Here is a 17,986-nt window from a genome sequence, read left to right as displayed (position 1 = left end):
GGACGGCATGCCTCTGCAGAAAAGATTAAGGAACTGGTTATAGTTTTAAGTGCATGAATTATAATTGATACAGGACATAACTTTCAACAGCTGTTGCTAATTAAAATGTTTCATGAAGCTTCCTGCTTCCTGACAGTATGAGAATCTTGCTGCGTTAAAAATGTATGCATTTAAAAAGGAATTACAAAATGAACATAAACTTACACCAGGAGAAATGTGTTGTACACAGCTAGTTAAAATAGCCTTTGTTTAAATTGTTTTCTTGCTTCAAATATGTGAAATATTTCACTTTGAACATCCAAACTACTGTGTATATGTTTGAAAAATGTCACATGAATACCTAGATGCCTAATTTTATTTTATTTTTAATAAATGCCTATGTACATTTCTGTAAAGGAGGAAGCTTTGTCATGGAACAACATTACATGAATACAGAAACAGATGGTAGAGAGGTATTTAAGTTAACTTTTGAAAAAATTATTTTGTTTTCACAAGTTCTATGGTGTTCTTCACAAGGCTTCCTGCAGTATTGGGACTGCTCTGATTATCTGTATGGAAGGGTATTATTGTTGTTATTGTAGTTAAAGTAACAGCCCTGCCTTGCCGTGGTACTTTTTAGCTAGACATTGCCCTGACTTTCTTGTGATGCAGAAGGGAAGGACCAAGTTTCTGACACATCAGTATGGAATTTCTATCTCCTCCATGATACGGACAGTAACTGTGCCTCCATCAATATTGTTTTTTAGGGATAGGTGAAGGGGAATGGGAATGCAGTTAGTTAATAGGCTGTCTTGAATCCCTAAGGCTTTGGAGTAATTCCAGCTTCATTGGGTGGTGAGAGAGTAGATACTTCCTCATTGCTGCCCTTAGGAAATTCAGAACCATGTAATCTACTTAGGCAGGAGGCATACTGAGTGTAAGATTTGGCCTTTATTGCTTTCTGTGTAACTTTACAGAAGGTGACAGAAAGTTGAGAAAAAAGGTGGGTTAAATGTGGATAGTCTGAATAAACTTAGTGTGAACTTCTAATATAATCTGTTTGTGCCTGAAAGGTTGAAATACTTCTTTCTTACCTTAGCTTTCATATGGGCTGCGTATTCTTTATAGCTTTAATGTTTAAACTCACTGTCAAAAATCCATTTGGATCAAATTAAGTTGGAGTTTCTTCCAAGCAAGGGCTGCAACACATGGCACCAGTAGCTTTATTTTTTTGCAAATTTCACAGATAAAAATCCCACTGAGCCAAAAAATGTTTTGATCTTTTCTTTCAAAATGATCTTCCACTGTCTCATATATGCTCTTATTTATATATATATGGTAACATGCTGAGATTTTGAGAAATAAATAATAAAAGTGATATTATCACTTCTAAATGGAATGTGACTGATAAACTAATTAGCCCTTATATACGCTGACATGTAAATATCACTGGTATAAGAAGCTCTCAAATGACATGGAGCATGTGTCCTATGGTACAAATGCAGGTTGTTTGTATCAAGTAGGTATGTCTGTAATATTGGCCTCTCCTTACTTCCAGCAAGCAAATATAATTAAAAGCCATCAGATTTCTTTGATAGGTAGTTACGACTTGGATCTGAGGCACAGAGGTAACAAGGTTATTATCAAGTGCTTAAAAAAGCCACGTGCTCTCTGGCCCTTGCACATGAAGGAAACATTTATGAGTGCAGAACAAAGAGAAGACCATAGCACAAATACGTACTAGCCAGAATCCAAATGGGCAGATTTGCGTGCCCCAGCAGCATGCTTAAAGACCATCCCCTTGAAAACACTGGATGTTTTTGTGCCAGATGTCCCTTGTTTTCCCAGGATGTTTTATGCTTTTGTGTCACACTGTTTTCAAGAGAGCAAGTGGCTCAGCAACTGAGCATGCGTGGCTTGGAGATTGTTCCCCACTGTGCAGCATGGTAGGTAGCAGATGAGGCACACAAGGTCTTGGTGAGGAGCTGGGAGTGCAGAGCTTGAGAAAGAGAGAACCTGCCAAGAGGTGTGGGGAGCCAGGGTCTGCCTGAAAGTTTCATGTTTCTTAGTGGATTCCAGGAAAGCACTGACATGGCAGACACCACAGTTCTAGGAAAGGAGTTCACTGTGAGGATGAAGTAGGCAGCATGAGGGTTGTCTCTTAAAGCCTTTTTTTTTCTTCTGTTCTATCACTTAGTCACATTTGGTTTCTCCATTGAAGAAGTGAGTTGTTCTGGGTGGTATCTTGATATAATGTAGGGGTTTGTTTCTTAGACATTTAGAAGCACTTTTGTCTTACTCTGGGGAGCTCATGACAGTATCACACGTACCTGAGAGCTCTGGTCAACTGAAGACCTCAACATGGCAGCCGGTCAAGCATAAACCACAATTATCATCTGATCTACTGCAGATTAGACAGTATGTTCAAATGTGCTATTGAGAGGGTTTTATGCCGTCAATAGGAGGCTGTTTATAAATTACTGCTCTGTTGCTTTTTTTGCACTGCAGATGACAGTTGTGTTGCTTTCTGGGTCTTCTGTATGCTGAAATGTATTTATGCAAGCACAGCATCAAAAATTAAAACAAAGATGAAGTTCTCAAAAGTACAAAATTTGATTAATTTTCAACACTGAAATTGGATAAATTACATAATCTGCTAGCATAATACTAGAAGCAATCCTTCTGACATAAAGATTACTGATGATGTGCCATTTGCAGATGCAATGATGAAAGAAAAAAGGTGGTATTGTTTTACCAAGAAGTACAAGAATATTCCAACCCACAAACAATTGTACTCTCTAACAGATAGGGCTTCATGACATCTGATTAACAGTAATTTAATTCATACATAATAGGTAAAAGCTTTTCCAACTCTGAAAATTAAAATTGTAAAACATTATTTCCCCAATAAATCGGTGAAAAAATGACTAGACTATTTCACACAAATGGATTGCCAGCATAAACTTTTTGATGTCGTATTTATAAATTATTAAGTTGTATACATTTTCAAGCAAAGGAGTGATGTTTTGCTTTGTGTGCCATTTATTTTCACCTGCTGATTTTTTTATTCTGTATAAATGATTTCAATGACTGGGAGGAGATAATTAATAAAACTGTTGATCATTAACATAATCTCAAGTTTTTAATCCCTTTCCTAACACAAAAAACTTTCATGGTCATGTTGATTTAAAATTGGTAAAGCATTAAACAGTAGTATTGTCAAGGGGTTCACAAAAATGTCTGGGCTGTGAAATTTCTAGCAAATATCTAGGTATTTTTGAGTTACTCAGTCTGATTAGTTCCTTTGGGATCGTACATCAAGAAATAAAGGAATGTTGAGAATGGAATTCCATTTTATTTTTCTGTGAACATCTACAATGAATTTATTACAATGAAGAGAGAGAAGAGTTTTATCTGTTTTTTTTCTCAACAAAGACAAAATATTTTTCAAATGCCAATGATATTTCAGAAACACCATATTAATCTGCTAACAATATGATATGTAAGTGATCTAGTCCCAGAATATTTGCTGAAATTAGAAGGAAAAATTAGCATCTTGTAGACATGTAGAATAAATTCTAAAAAGTAGAGGGATCCCTTTATTTGATCGGCATGATTGGTTGTAAAACTGTGTTCCATATTTAAGAAGAATGTTAAAATTTTCAGGAAGGCAAAGAATTATGTGTTGGATATGTATGTTTTTGTACCAGACATCCCTTAAAGTTAGTGAATATCGAAAATGCCACTTGCAGTATTTTAGTTATCTTATATTTTGACTTTGTCCAACATAAATATATGTTTTTGTTTTGTCTATACGTTGATGGAATGTATTACATTTCTTCCCCTAGGCCTGAATATTAAATTAATGAAGTGTATATCTGACACACAACAATCAGCTTGCGCTGACAGAATCAAGACTCTGTGTGAGGTCTATAACGTGATTAGAATGTTTTTTTGGGTCATCATGAAGAGAAGCAAAGAGTGGAAGGCATAAAACTAGCAATCAAAACAAACAAGAGACTGGAAATATACTTTTGATCATTCTTAAGCTTAAAATAAGCTTGTTCTTGAGCAACAAGTGACTTTGCAAAAAAAGATCTGCATGTTCTCATTATCATCAAGGCTTTAAAATCATAGGTACATGAATAGAACATTTCAGTGATCAATTCAAAGAAACAGAATTCAAGCCAGAACTGAAAGCTTTAAAGCTTGCTTACAGCAACAGTAATAAACTTTTGGAAAAACGAAGAAGTTGCCTAGCTAGTTTTGTATAAGTTGCTACTGGAATTGGTTTTCAAGAAAGTCATACATTTAAACTGGATAAACACCCTAGCTATTAGATACTTATTAATTGATAGGTTATTAAAAATGACAGTTCTTTTGCCTTTCTCTAAAAAACAGCAAGATGACAAGGCCAAGGAATCAGTAAGTATAAAAAGCTTGCCTCTTCATTAAAATGACCGTCTAAAAGCAGATCTTGTTGTTGAATATTGTTATTTTTAGTATTACATCTCAAGAAAAAAAAATCAGTCAATAACCAATATTGATTCAAGATGTGGAGTTATAAATTGGATTATATCTTCTTTAGTACTGAAATGACTTCATAGATTTCCTTATAAATGATAGTAATAAATTGAACAGCAAATGGAATTGTCAGCATCTAAACTAAGCTATGAAGTCATAATACGTAGGTCCCATATTTAGTTATCTTTATTAAATCTACTGCTGTCTCAACCATTCCTGTTACATATCTCTCAGACAATAAACCAGAATCTGACTGGATTATTCTCACCTATAGCTACCTGAAAGTGAGCTATTTAATTGAAGATGGCAATATAGGTCTCTTGTCGTTAATGAAAGAGAGAAATAGTTTTGTTTGAGAATTCATCCCAATGACATAGATAGCTGAGGCTGTGGTGACTTTCTCCTTGCCACTCTCTTCCCATGACAAGTGGGAACTTTGATGGTGAATTTATACTGAAGTCATAACTTCCAAATGCCTAAGTGAGATGAATTCCACTTCGTATGTGGAAGTGGGGAATCTGCTCTCCACTTCCTATGAGGAAAGCACAGCTTAATGACAGTTGGTTCCGAGTATTATCATCTTTTTGCATCCTGAAAGCAAGTCTTTAACAATTGTTATGCTGTGATCGGCACACTGAAGCTTCATTTTTGTTTGGCACTACCTGAATTAACTATGATTAAAGAATTATACAATAAATTTTACTTAAAAGATCCATGGTAGGCCACGTCAGTTTACCCTTTTATAGTGGAGGATAATAAAGAACACTTTTGATTTTTTAGATGATGTTAGAAATCCATGGCACTGTAAGATTATAAATGACTTGCTAGCTCCTTTTGATTAAAAAGAAAGATCAAAAATTTAGAGGCTGCTGAATAAAAATGAAGATAATACATGTTGTGACAAACATGGAAAAAATAATGAAAGAATTTGCACTTTACAGTTCTGTTTTGATCCAAGAATTACAGCGATGTTCAGAATTTCTTTTTTTTTTTCTCTCCTGTTCTGTAAAAGGTGACAATATAATTACAAGGTGTGTGTTACATATGCTATACAAACATATATATATATGTATATATTTTCATGTATAAGCTATTTGAGTTCTTTGTGTACTTGCATGTGCATACATTATCCATTCCTGCAGTGCTACTATTAGTTTCGGACTTCAGTATGTTAAATATGCTATAGAAAGGGTAAAGAAAAATCCTTCCCCAAAAGTTTGATGTAAAGTCTGGGTAGACAGGTGCATTGTAACTGAAAAAATAATGGGGTGATGAGCTAGAAAATTATTGAAAAGAGTAATGTAAAAATGTCATTTTATATCCATATAGTTTGCAGAGTTCCTGTAGAGATTGCTTTGCAATAAGCAATGTATTTTTGCTGAAGTCAGTGGGAAGTCCATGTGAAAAATGGGAATAGCAGAAGTATTTATCAGTACACTAATACTATGGGGTATCTATGGAGTTTTCAAATTCATCTGAAGATTTACTAATAACACAGAGAGAAACCGTCTTCATAGGAAAGCTTTAAAGGAGGCAGGAGGAAAAGAGACAGTAAGCTTTTGCTTAACTCACATAATCTGTTACACATGAAAAATATTACCTAGGAGACAATATGGCAATCAACCAGAAACAAGAAGGAGAAAAAAAAAATAGGAAGAGCTTAAATGTGCAAATAAATTTCATAAGACTCTCAGAAGAATGCTAGAAGACTGAGATAATGTGTATTCCCTGAAATGTATTTATTGATTACAAAAAACAACAGGAAATATACAGTCTGAATTTACTTCCTCAAAATCCAAATCCATATTTCTTGTGTTTTTATGCCTGTTTAATTTTTATTTTTCTATTGGTACTTTTATAAGTTGTAATTCGGTGACTGGTAATACACTTTTATTTTTAGGTCAATTATTTATGTATCAGTAGTGAACATTGATTGAGGTACTCTATTTTGGTAATTCGTTTTGCATAATTTTATGTTTAACATATTCTGTAACTCTGTAGTTTATCCCTTTTTTCTTTTTATATCTGTAGTATAAAGCAAATACTGCGTTACTTGACTGTCACAGCTGACTTATGCTGCAATTGTCTATTTATGTAAGTTTCATTTAACTATCAATCTGTCAACAGGCAAAAATCTTTCTACAGCATCCTGTATTCTGTAAACCTGAAAAAACTTGCAGATACTGACTTCTTAGCATGTGACATGCTTAACAGTAATGCCATTTAATATGATATTGTCTTTCATTCCACCCTCCCCATTTAAACTTGAATATTTGTTTCTTCATGCCATTTTGGATTTTCTATGTCTGTGACATAAGCTTTCCTATTTTGAGAAGCAGTCTATGAAAACATTATTAATCGTCTGAACACCAGTTTTAAAAAGTAATTACTGTAAAATGCTGGCCTGTAAGAGAGAGCTATTGAAGTGGGAAAATGATGTCATTACTCGGAGTAATCTACCAAAATACAAACTTTACAGAGGAATGTTCCAAGACCTCGAGCAATGTAGTTGGACAGAGCTCTCCCTTGCGATGACACTAATAAACTCATTCTTGTATGTTTTATTAATATTCATTTGCAGTCTCCTGGTTTATTGCCTCCTGGTCAGAGTGGCACCTAGAGCTGTGTCACCCATAGTTCAATTTATTGGGTTGTAGTTTGTCTCTCGTGTTGTATAGTAATTAAGAAAAAGAAACAAGTGGGATTCCTTTAATAATCATAGGGTATAACCCTAATTAAGCCAAGTAAAACTCCATTGCTACTACATCTCAAAAGAGTTGAAAAGTACTATGAATAAGTAGTCACAGATAGAAATAAATGTGGTATTGAACCCTTAGAATATTGTCCAAATTGTCGTTATCATTTTTAAGCTTTCTCTTGTCAGACTGGGTTAAATCTCATTCGTTCAAATGAACTGGAAGTGATACCAGAAAATCCAAGGAAATGCATTTTTCCTCAGGGAATTCATTGTTTTATCGTTTTAGGCAAGAGATCAAATTACCAGGTCTGGGCAAGCAGCAAATTATGCCTATGGAGGCTAGAGTATCCTGGACAGGTTCCACAAGGCCACTCTGTCAATGTAGGTCCATGGCAGTCCAGGGCTACTCAGGTGGGGACAAACTTAAGAGTTAAAGTGAACTTCTCCATTTGGACAGCTGAATCACGCTCTAGGCTCCACTGATTGTATTGATTAGACAGCTATAGTAACCATAATGGGATCTTAGACACCTGGAGTTAGGTGTCTCAATGTATAAGGAGGTACCAGCTGCTAATGTCAGCTTAATACTACATTCATTGGAATTCATAAATAAATTTTTTTAAAAAGTCAACTTTTTACATTTTCTGGCATTTCTTTATCATTACAAAGGCTATAAAATACAGACCTATATATGCATTCTGTCTCAGTGTTGTCACAACTCACTAGAATTCAGGCTATTTGGTACTTCAGGAAAAGCAACAAGTTTCTTGAGACTTGTTAGTGAAAAATCACAGTGGAAAATAATGGTGTTTACAATTGTGTGGGTGCAGGTGTGGCAAAAGAGCTATAGATTTATCCTATCATTGAGTTTTTTTAACTTAGATAGTGTTCAAACATCTTTTCTCAGTCATCTATGTTCAGTGTATATTTGGAGGCATGATTCTTCCCTTCAAAAGCTGTGGTGATATTAAGAGCTTACAAATGTTTGTGCAAAGTCTGTGTTATGAGAACAGATATGCAGATCTGAAAGTTATATTATCCTAGGAGAGTCTGGAAATGTAATGCAGATTGCCAAGCTTTATAACTTATTGTTAATGCACACTTATTATGTGTACAAAACCTTAATTTGATAAAAGACATTTTGTGTGAGATTCACATTCAGTTGAACTAGTAATAATATTAAAGCAGCAGCTGAAATGGGTGTGTTTTTCTGTTACTTAATCCAAAGGTATTTCTTCATGTAATTTAAACAAGAATATTGCCTTGTACAATAATAAGGAAATTTTTCAATGTGATAGTTATATCAGAGTTATAGCTATTATTCATACAGGCTGTGCCATTGATATGTAATTTATATTGGGTCTCTTCTTGTTTTCCAGGTCTCCCAACAAGGACATGGCTTCAAATGAAAGAGAGATTGTGGTTTGGGTTTGCCAGGAAGAGAAAATTGTATGTGGCCTGACAAAGCGCACAACTTGCTCAGAAGTGATTCAAGCACTGCTTGAGGAACATCAAGCAACATTTGGAGAGAAAAAGGTCCTTTTTGGAAAACCTAGTGATTACTGCATTGTAGAAAAATGGAGAGGCTCAGAGCGAGTACTTCCTCCCTTGACAAAGATTCTGAGACTTTGGAAGGCCTGGGGGGAAGAGCAGTCTAATTTGCACTTTGTGTTGGTAAAGTCAGATGCGTTCCTCTCATTTCCATTGTGGAAGACAGCTGAAGCTAAGGTAGTACAAAATGTAGAAAAACAGTGGGAGCTCAGTCCAGCAAATTACATGAAGATGTTGCCAATAGACAAGCAAAAGAAAATTGTCAGGAAGACTTTCCGGAAATTGGCCAAGCTTAAACAGGACAGTGTTCAGCAAGAGAGAGATAATATGGAGACACTGATTCATCTGATCATTTCTCAAGATCATACCATTCATCAACAAGTCCTTAGAATGAAGGAACTAGATATGGAAATTGAAAAATGTGAAGCGAAATTCCATCTAGATCGTGTGGCCAATGACGGAGAAAATTATGTTCAGGACTCCTATTTAATGATCAATCCAAGTGAGGCTGAGCAGCAAGGGAGCAGGCCAGATGATCAAAGAGAGATGCATGACTATTTGAGCAAAAGTGAGGGAATTTTACAGGTCGAAGAGAGACTGAAACATCACAAACAATTAATAGAGAAGCTGTGTGCTGAAATTGAGAGAGAGGTACATGGTATATGCACAGAAAAAAATGGAGATGATGTTCACCCAGAAGGAGCTTCTAATGCCGAACTAGAAAACTCAAATTTGGAAAATGTAAAATATGAGCTGGAAAAAAGTATGAAAGATGGTCTGAGAATCAACTCATACCTGAGCTGCATTCAGAAAGAACTTACATACAGGGACTCACTTCTTCAAAAGAAGGAAAAGGAATATGAACTTCTTACAGAAGAATTTAATTTATTACATGTTAAAGACAACATTGAAACTAGGCTTCCATCAAATGAAGAGCCATCCAAGGGCAGCAGCATCTCCAGCAACAGCGCTGCTGTTCCTGACTTTGTTCATAGAGTGACTAATCTGGACATAAATGATACAGACTCTGACACTGGAATCAGCTCTACACACAGTCAGGACTCTGAAATAACTTCAGGGGACATGGTACTGTTGTCAACATAGTTGAAAACAGTCACGCATTTATGAAAAGTCGTTATTTTGGAGGATATTTATAAGAATTGGTAAACCTTGTTGTCTTGAGAGTTCAGCCCTTCAAGATGTTAAAACTGTGGCACCACTTTAGCAAAGTAAACAGTGTCATTTATGTGCTTAGTAGTATACTTGTGCTTAAATGCATGGGCAGTCTCATGGGTTAACTGCTAATAGGTGCAAGGTTGTTGGCTTTGCTAAATCAGGACAGATTGTTTAGACCTTGTAATATTGTACTTGGTGAAGCAGGAGCATTCTGACTGGCTTGGACCAAAAGTCTGGAGATTTGATACTCCCTAATCTTTGGGTCCACTTCTCCACCCCCTAACATTTTAGGAATGTGAATTAGAGATTAAACCAAACTAGACAGAGAGCTTGATTTTCTGCTCTGTTACATTAGCTTTATTCAGCTGGAGTTTCCCTGCCATGAAGCTGCTGTAAAGGATTATATAATTGAACATGTGATCTGTTAAAAAATAGTTTTTATGATATTGCAAGACAAAAAAAATGCAATTGCATTTATGCTGTGTATTTAAATTTAGTTTTGAGTTATCAGGATGATATTTTCAAAAACATTTAGGTCTCATTTTAAAATTACCTTACACACATAGGTTTTTAATTTTCATTCTCTTTCAGCAGTATTTAAGTGCTTCGAAGATCCTTAAAACCCCTCCTTATCTGCTGTTACCCTGTAGTTGCCCCAGTGATGCTTAAGTCCACATAGTTCCTGCCAGCGGGCATGTCAGAACTGCCTGCGTCCTGCTTGTGCGAGACGCTTAAATCCCAAGCTCACGCCTAACCCCAGGGGCATTTTCAGCAAGGCTTTCTCCTGCCTATATCACCAGCCAGATCCAGTGTCTTAGGCCTCCTCAGATCATGACTACCAAATAAAACATAACAGAAGGGACAGGTAGGAACCAGACATTTTTGGCTCTGGCTAGACATTGTTTCCCAATAGCCAGGTAGTTACCGTTTTCACAGAGCAGGTAGGTTATCAAATCGCATCTCACGCTGTTTTGGAGAAGGGATGTGGACCTGTAAAACCTATTTCCTTGGTGAGGACTTTGGAATACAGCTAAAGCTGATCCACTTTATATAGCTCATTAAATATTTGGCCCCAGGAAAAAAAAAGAAGAAATGCAAAACATGAGAATTTTACAACTATGTGGTTAAGTCAAACGATTTCACTTTGGATGTAGTGAAAACCCTAAATCCTTCTCCCCACGTTCTCCTTCTCCCCAAAGCGAAGGTGTATAATTGAGGTGTTCTTGAATTGTTCTCTAACTCTGAGCTGGAGACTCTGCTAACAGAGAATACATGAGTAATTTCTGGGATGCCATGTTTATATTTTGCAGATCAATCTGTTTAATGCTTTGGATTAAATGAATTGAATGGAGAAATAGTTATGGTGTTTCTAAATAAAGTTTAGCTGTAGCAAAACTCAAACAGATCCTGGAATGAAAAGCCTACGAAGTAAATAAATGGACAGTACATAGAAGTGTAAATTTATATATCTATATAAAAGATATATCAATATATATATTTATACCTAGAAGGTATAAATGTAAAATACTTTCAGATACACTGTTTTCCCTTTCTGTATTTTGTTCTCTTAAATGTCTGCAACCACCTATTTTCTAAAATGACCAAAGTGCTAGGACTGCTGATTAGCACATATTTGATGCAGAAAAAAAAAAAAAAAGGAAAGAAAAAAAAAAAGCTTTTTCTAAAAAGGCAGTTTTTGGTTTTGTTTTGTTTTTTTTACAGGTTTTTTAATCCTGGATATTATAAATAGTTTCTGTTCCAGGAAAATGTGCTAGTTGCCTTAATATATTTTGTGTTGTGTTTTTATCATACAGTGTTATTTGAATACTTCAATAATAATATGTCGTATTTAGACTCATCAGCTCGTGATGGAAACACAAGTATGTATCAAATATATTACCTTATCTTTGTAATTTATTAACGCAACTCAGCATCTTTTGAACTCTGTGGTATCACTCTGACAAGTAGTAAGCACAGAGCTCTGAATGTTGGGAGTAGGCTAATGTATTCTGTGAGTTCGTGTGAATTTAGCTGACAGCTATTTCTAATGAGTCTTTTTTAATATAAATACTTAGGGGATAAAGAATTCAAACAGAATAATATTCACAGCTGTGCAGGCTAGTGCAGGACCCATGAGGGAACTAATTTCCACTCGTATTCTATCAGATTTATTTCACTCATAGGAACTTGTACTGGACCTCAGAACTGATCTTTATCCACACCGCGTGCTTGATTGTACATCCCCTGCAATTTGTAGATCTTAAGAGTATTACTGTGTTTTAAGAAGAAAATAGGAAAAATAGGTTGGGAGAGAATATTTCTTAAAAATAAAATAATATTAAAAAATCCAGTGTTTTGAAGCTTATATTTGAAGCTTATACTTTGATATCTCAAACTTGTTCTTTCAGAATTTAGATGAATGTACAAGATGATTAGAAACTGTGCACTCTTGGCTGTTTATGTGCCTCTACACTTTTCATAAACTTGTTCAACCTGGTTTTTGGATGCTAAAAGTATACTTTTATGAACCTTTATGCTCCTTATTTAACCATTCTTTCTTTTTCTCAACTATCTATGGGTTTTTTGTTTTTTTTAATTCCCATAAGGAAATGCACAATCAGACACTTTAGCTAATTTCCTGTCATTCTTTTAAGCCAGTTCCCTTTCCATCTTCACATTTTTGTTTTATTTTATAAAATTTTCCATGGACTATGTTATACTTACTGACAAAGAGGAAAATCAAAAAGTCCTGCATAAGAGGAGAGAATAATTCTACCCTGGGAGTGGAAATGTGAAATGTCAACATGAAATGAAAGGAAATCCAGTCCATTACACTCATCTGTACAAGGGGTTTTTGATAGAAAGACAGTTATTTCTTCAGAGTGAGAGGAGTATCATGGTGAGTAGGTGCCAGAATCAGCCTGTGTCATGCCTGTTTTGGGGTGGGATAGCTCAGCCCCTGGTATGAATCTGGAGATGGCTAATAGTACCAAAATGAATGGACTTGCCTAATACAAAGTTCTTTGTATCCTACACACTTAAATAGTTTCATATATGTATTTATAACCAATATAACTCCAACAATTTCCAAGGAACACAGTGTATACCCCAGTCTCATGTTTCTGCCTGAATTTATTACGTACTTTTACAAATTTGATGAAAGCAGATGAGTCAGTTTAATTACCTGCTTCAGTTCCTTGATGACTCCTTCAAACATAAAACATAATTATAATTTGGTTATATATAAACTTACAGTATTTACCATCCATTTATGTTCTTAAAAATTACAGTGTTATTACATAATTATTACCTTTTTTTTTTCCTCTGCAAAACTGAGCAATCCCCAGGAACTTTTATCACTTCAAGCTTATAGATTATGTATTTGTCCTCAGATTGTGCATTCAGGGATTGTTCTACTGGCTGTCTTGTGCTCCTTACATACATACATCTTGCTAACACAGGTCTTCAACCGTATGATACTGACAGATTGAAATTCACGGAAATGAGAGCTTCAACTTGCAGCTTTAGACTGCTAAGATTAATAGGCTTTACATTTCTCTACATGTCCAGAATCATCACTTGTTAGTTTATGCATATTTCCAACTGTGTAAAGACATAAATAGATGTAATGTAACAAATCATTATTACAAAATCATATCTTTTCTATTTTTGATTGCCTAATTGTATTCATTGCTTTGGATGAAGATTTAGATCCATGTACCTAATTCAGCAAAACACTGATATTTCTAACTTGAAGCAAATAGTAATTTGAATGGCTTGGTGTGCGATATATATTTTCATTAATAATATATGAGCATTCCTTGCTAAATTTTTAGTATTCTTGTGACTGTTCAGTCTGTTAAAAAAAAACAACAAACATTTATTATTTTCTGTTTTCATCTCATGGAACACTGGTTTTGTAATAAAATATCTCTGGTAATGACAAACATTTTCATTAACAGTGAAAGTGGAACATGCACTTAAGAACAGAAGTCTCTAATCCAAAGAGCTTTTTTCTAAACTTACTTTAGACTACCTCTTCCTGTCTCGCCAGTTTAGTTAGCTTGAACATAAATGACTGTTTTCTTCCAACACTAGCATGTTCATAATTATTGCACACATAATATTTTTCTTTCCCTAGAGCTGTGGTGTTTATCCTTCTGGGTATTTTACTAGAGCATTTAAGAGACAACTAGGTTATTTGGCATTTTATAACCTCGGAAAGTAAATTGCTACTTGTTGACTTTCTCAGGGGTCAATCTAACAACATAAACATACTTCAAAATAAATATGACTACATTTCCAGCATCCATAATATAATAATTTTTTCCATATATTAGAACCGTTATTTTTTTCCTGAAATGTGTTTAAATGAGTATAAGGGGTTTTAATATTATAAAATATTTTTTGTGATATAGTGCTTTGTTAAATGTAATAGCCTCATTCTAAAATTTGCTGCTGTTTTTTTAATTTAACAAGCACCTCAGAATATATTATATTGTGTGAAAATCTCATAGTCCTTTCTCAAACAAAATTGTCCATGACTGAAATTATTATCTTCCCAAAAGAGGACTGCTGGTATATAAAATACAGACATCAAGATTTTCTTTGTAATACTTAACAGATTTTGATATTTAGTTAATATGCTTTACATCAAACATAGCTTTTCAGACAGATGATTACAGACTGATTTTCTGGAATCAAATTCGTGGCTGCCTTGCATCTCCAACAGATCAGGTCCAACTGGAATCCAGTCATTAATTTCAATGGGAGCTGTTCATAATGTTTTACAGGCCTTCAGATTTAATTCAGGAAATATTCCCAAATAAGAAACTGTAGTTACTTTGGGCAGTATTTCACTTTTCCTGAATTATGAATGAAGTGCTTACATTTTATGCTACATTCATTTTTCAGGTGTTAAAAAAAAAAAAAAAAGGAAAATCCAAAACTTCAAATCTGACCAGAATTCATGCCAGTTTTCTATCTATCTCATTCATGTGGAATTTGAGGGGTTTTGCATCAATGAGTCATTTAAAAACCAAAAGATCATTACATTTTCAAAAATATTTACAGTAAGAAATGTTGACTGTGCTAGCTTTGTCAGCTGAATCCCACATAAGGGTGGGAAAAGGTAGTCTTTGTGCATGTAAATGCAGGTTTTTGCTTATGCAATGACTATATACATATTTTGCTTGACTAGCCTGTTCGTTGAGATTTTAATTCACCTGAATATTTGAAAACTTACATTGTGATGTTCAATGCATTTACTGGCATCCATTTTTCAGGAAATAATAATTCTTTCTGGTGAGAGAGGAATGATTTTGTTAAGAACAATACAGGGTCATCTTGCTAGGATCCAGTTAAGATAAAGTAAAAAGCCCAGCTGGTAGGAGAAGTTCACTGTCAGCTAGAAGTTCAATTTAATCCTATGAAGTATCGAGGTTGGATAGGTCATATAATAGTAACTATGGAGAAAGTCATGCGGTTACTTGCTATGATAAAAAATTTGTGTTGTTCCACAATGCAAAGTATTAGAGGAGTATACAAGGTACAGAAGTATCTGAGCACTTTACCGGTGCATTCATGAGAATACTACATGTCAGCAACTCTGTTACAGATTTATAAGGGGAAAGAGAAAGTTATTTGCATGAGGAAGTAGCTGTTAAATGCATTCAGAGGTTTTGCTAGGCACAGAAAAGGACCTTTTGATTTAGAGAGCTTTTGTTGTTCATGACCTAGAAGTAGCGTGAACTCCTTTTGTATTAGACTATAGCAACAGAAAAATATACGGTGTTCATGGTAATTTTAATTCTTTTGTAGGTTGCCACAGACTGTGTGGATATAAAGTTTATTTGACCATTTTCCCCAATTCTGATTTGACTGATCTCCATACCTTACCTAAATAATTACCATAAATTTACCTACTAAATAGTCTTATTTATTTGCAGCTCCATGCAACTTCATTGTGTTCATATCTGCACTTTTTTTAGTTATTCAGTGGTTAGATCAGATTTTATTTAGAATTTCTTCCAACATCAAATATCAGGCTCTTTTATTTTATGTTCATCCCTATTTTGCTTCAGATCAGCTGTATTTCAAGTTCTTATTTCTGAGTGCATGTATTTGTTTTAAACTGCAGATTAAGTAACTACTGATTCGTATTTTATTTTGCTTAGGTATTAATAAAATAGATATACATACTTTCTTGGGGAAGGAGGTTACTGTTTAAATCTCAGTTCACCAAGTTGATTAGCCTTTTAATAGTTTCATATAGTAAATTGCCCTTACTTTTGATCTTCTTCATATATGAAAAAAGTAACCAGAAGATGCTTTTATGTAACATAGGAATGTCTTGATAAAAATATTTCTTATATTACTTATAGTTGCATTGAATTCTGACAGCGGAGGAATTATATGAAAAAAAACTATGAACCGGTATTTCTTTTCTGGAATTTTCATGTCAAACAAGGCCAGGTCAATCATAAACCCAGGACTGTCTTGCACAGTCACACATTTCTAGAATAACAGATTAGCAATACAGGGATTAGCTAATGTTCACTAAACTGTTCCAGTATGCTTAAAGCTGAGAGCTTAAAATAGTTGTTATGAAACTGTTAGTGATGATGACCCCAAGAGGGGTCTTCCTTTTAACATTTACCATTTTCAGGGTTGCTTATTTTTGCCATCTGGATGATTATTTTACTGTGCAAACACTTTTGTTCTGTGAATTTGAACCCCTCCTTTCTTTGGGAAGGACTCTGTATGAACAAGCAGATCTTTAGTTGTTTTTCATTTCTCTTTTTTGCAAACGTGGAATGATATAAACAAATTTTAGCTCAAATGTTTGGAAAAAAAAATTGTACTATTCTTTCTGAACAGATTAGTCACTTGCGTACTATTGCTGCTTTCAGTGTTCTTTTCCAAGACATATTTCATATATTTGGTTTTGATGTCTAAAATTACAGGCTGAGAGTGTTTGTACTTAAGTCAATATTTGAGCTATGCAACATAGGCATTTAGAGAAAGGCCAAGTCCTGTGCTTGTGTAACTGTTTCATTGCTGTAAAATTCCATGAGATGCAGGAAAGAGAAATTTTTTATATATGACTGTGGAGCGGAAGCAGAGCCATCTCACATCCATCTGCTGTAACACAAGTGTTCTACAACTGCATCTTGGTGAAGATGGCAAGAGAATGCTTTATGAACTCTTATTTCCTGATAAATTAATTTCTTGAATTCTGTGATTATGTGTGACTCTGCCTTTACTAGGAGAGGGATGATGAATAAACTTCCTGTTCTAGCTTTGCATAAGACTGCCTGAAAAGTCATCCGCATGTAATTTCTCCTCAAACACAGGAAGCTAGTTCAAAACCAACAGATTTTTATGATCTTTAAGCTAAATTCATGGTCAGGAGGTCTTGATAATGTATTTTAATTCTTGGGTTGGTAAAACTGCAGTTTTAAATCACAGATTTGTTTCAAAAAATTATGCGCACCTGAATTTACTGAACCACAACAGAACTTCAGAGTAGTATGTAAGAAAAGCATTCATCAAAATAGCATCCTGAAAACCTGCATCTGAGAAATTGCTTTGATTCCATCATCGGACTCTCCCCTAAGTTTGACACAAAAACTATAGGATTTTCCTCAAAAATATGTTACATTCCTTTTTATATTGAATGAGTGATACAGTAGCTCAAGTTTATGCTATAAGTAAATTCAGTGGAATAAAACAAGAAAAGCATAATCTGTTTTCTAAATGTAGATTAATAACCTTATATTTCTGCATAAAAGCATGACAGTTTGTTATGATTCCCAGTTAATTTTCCACCGTTTTACTAACGTTCTCTACATGACCTCGTTTTTCTTTTTTAAACTTTTTTCTTGTAATACACCACTGGATTAACTAATCTTTTATGTTGCTAAGTAATAATCTTACAGTTTGTTTGTATCTATACTTTGTTAACTGACATTTGTTATTCCTTCTTTTCAGACCATGACTCTCCCCAAATAGCATTTTGACCCATAATCAGTGCATACAGCTTTAGACACTTCAGTA

At 34.6% G+C, this 17,986-nt stretch overlaps 1 protein-coding gene across 1 annotated transcript; it reads left to right on the top strand.

Annotated features, from left to right (window-relative positions):
• The first annotated feature begins 8,587 nt into the window (after positions 1-8,587).
• On the top strand, positions 8,588-9,856 carry RASSF9 (Ras association (RalGDS/AF-6) domain family (N-terminal) member 9). Its single transcript, XM_010292342.1, has one exon. The coding sequence runs from the start codon at positions 8,597-8,599 to the stop codon at positions 9,854-9,856; it is 1,260 nt and encodes a 419-aa protein (XP_010290644.1). The 5' UTR covers positions 8,588-8,596.
• Positions 9,857-17,986: the final 8,130 nt, after the last annotated feature.

This window comes from Phaethon lepturus, unplaced genomic scaffold (genome assembly GCF_000687285.1).
Source record: "Phaethon lepturus isolate BGI_N335 unplaced genomic scaffold, ASM68728v1 scaffold15470, whole genome shotgun sequence".
NCBI lineage: Eukaryota > Metazoa > Chordata > Aves > Phaethontiformes > Phaethontidae > Phaethon > Phaethon lepturus.
The sequence above is the reverse complement of the archived record's forward strand: the minus strand, read 5'-3'. Positions and strand labels throughout refer to the sequence as shown.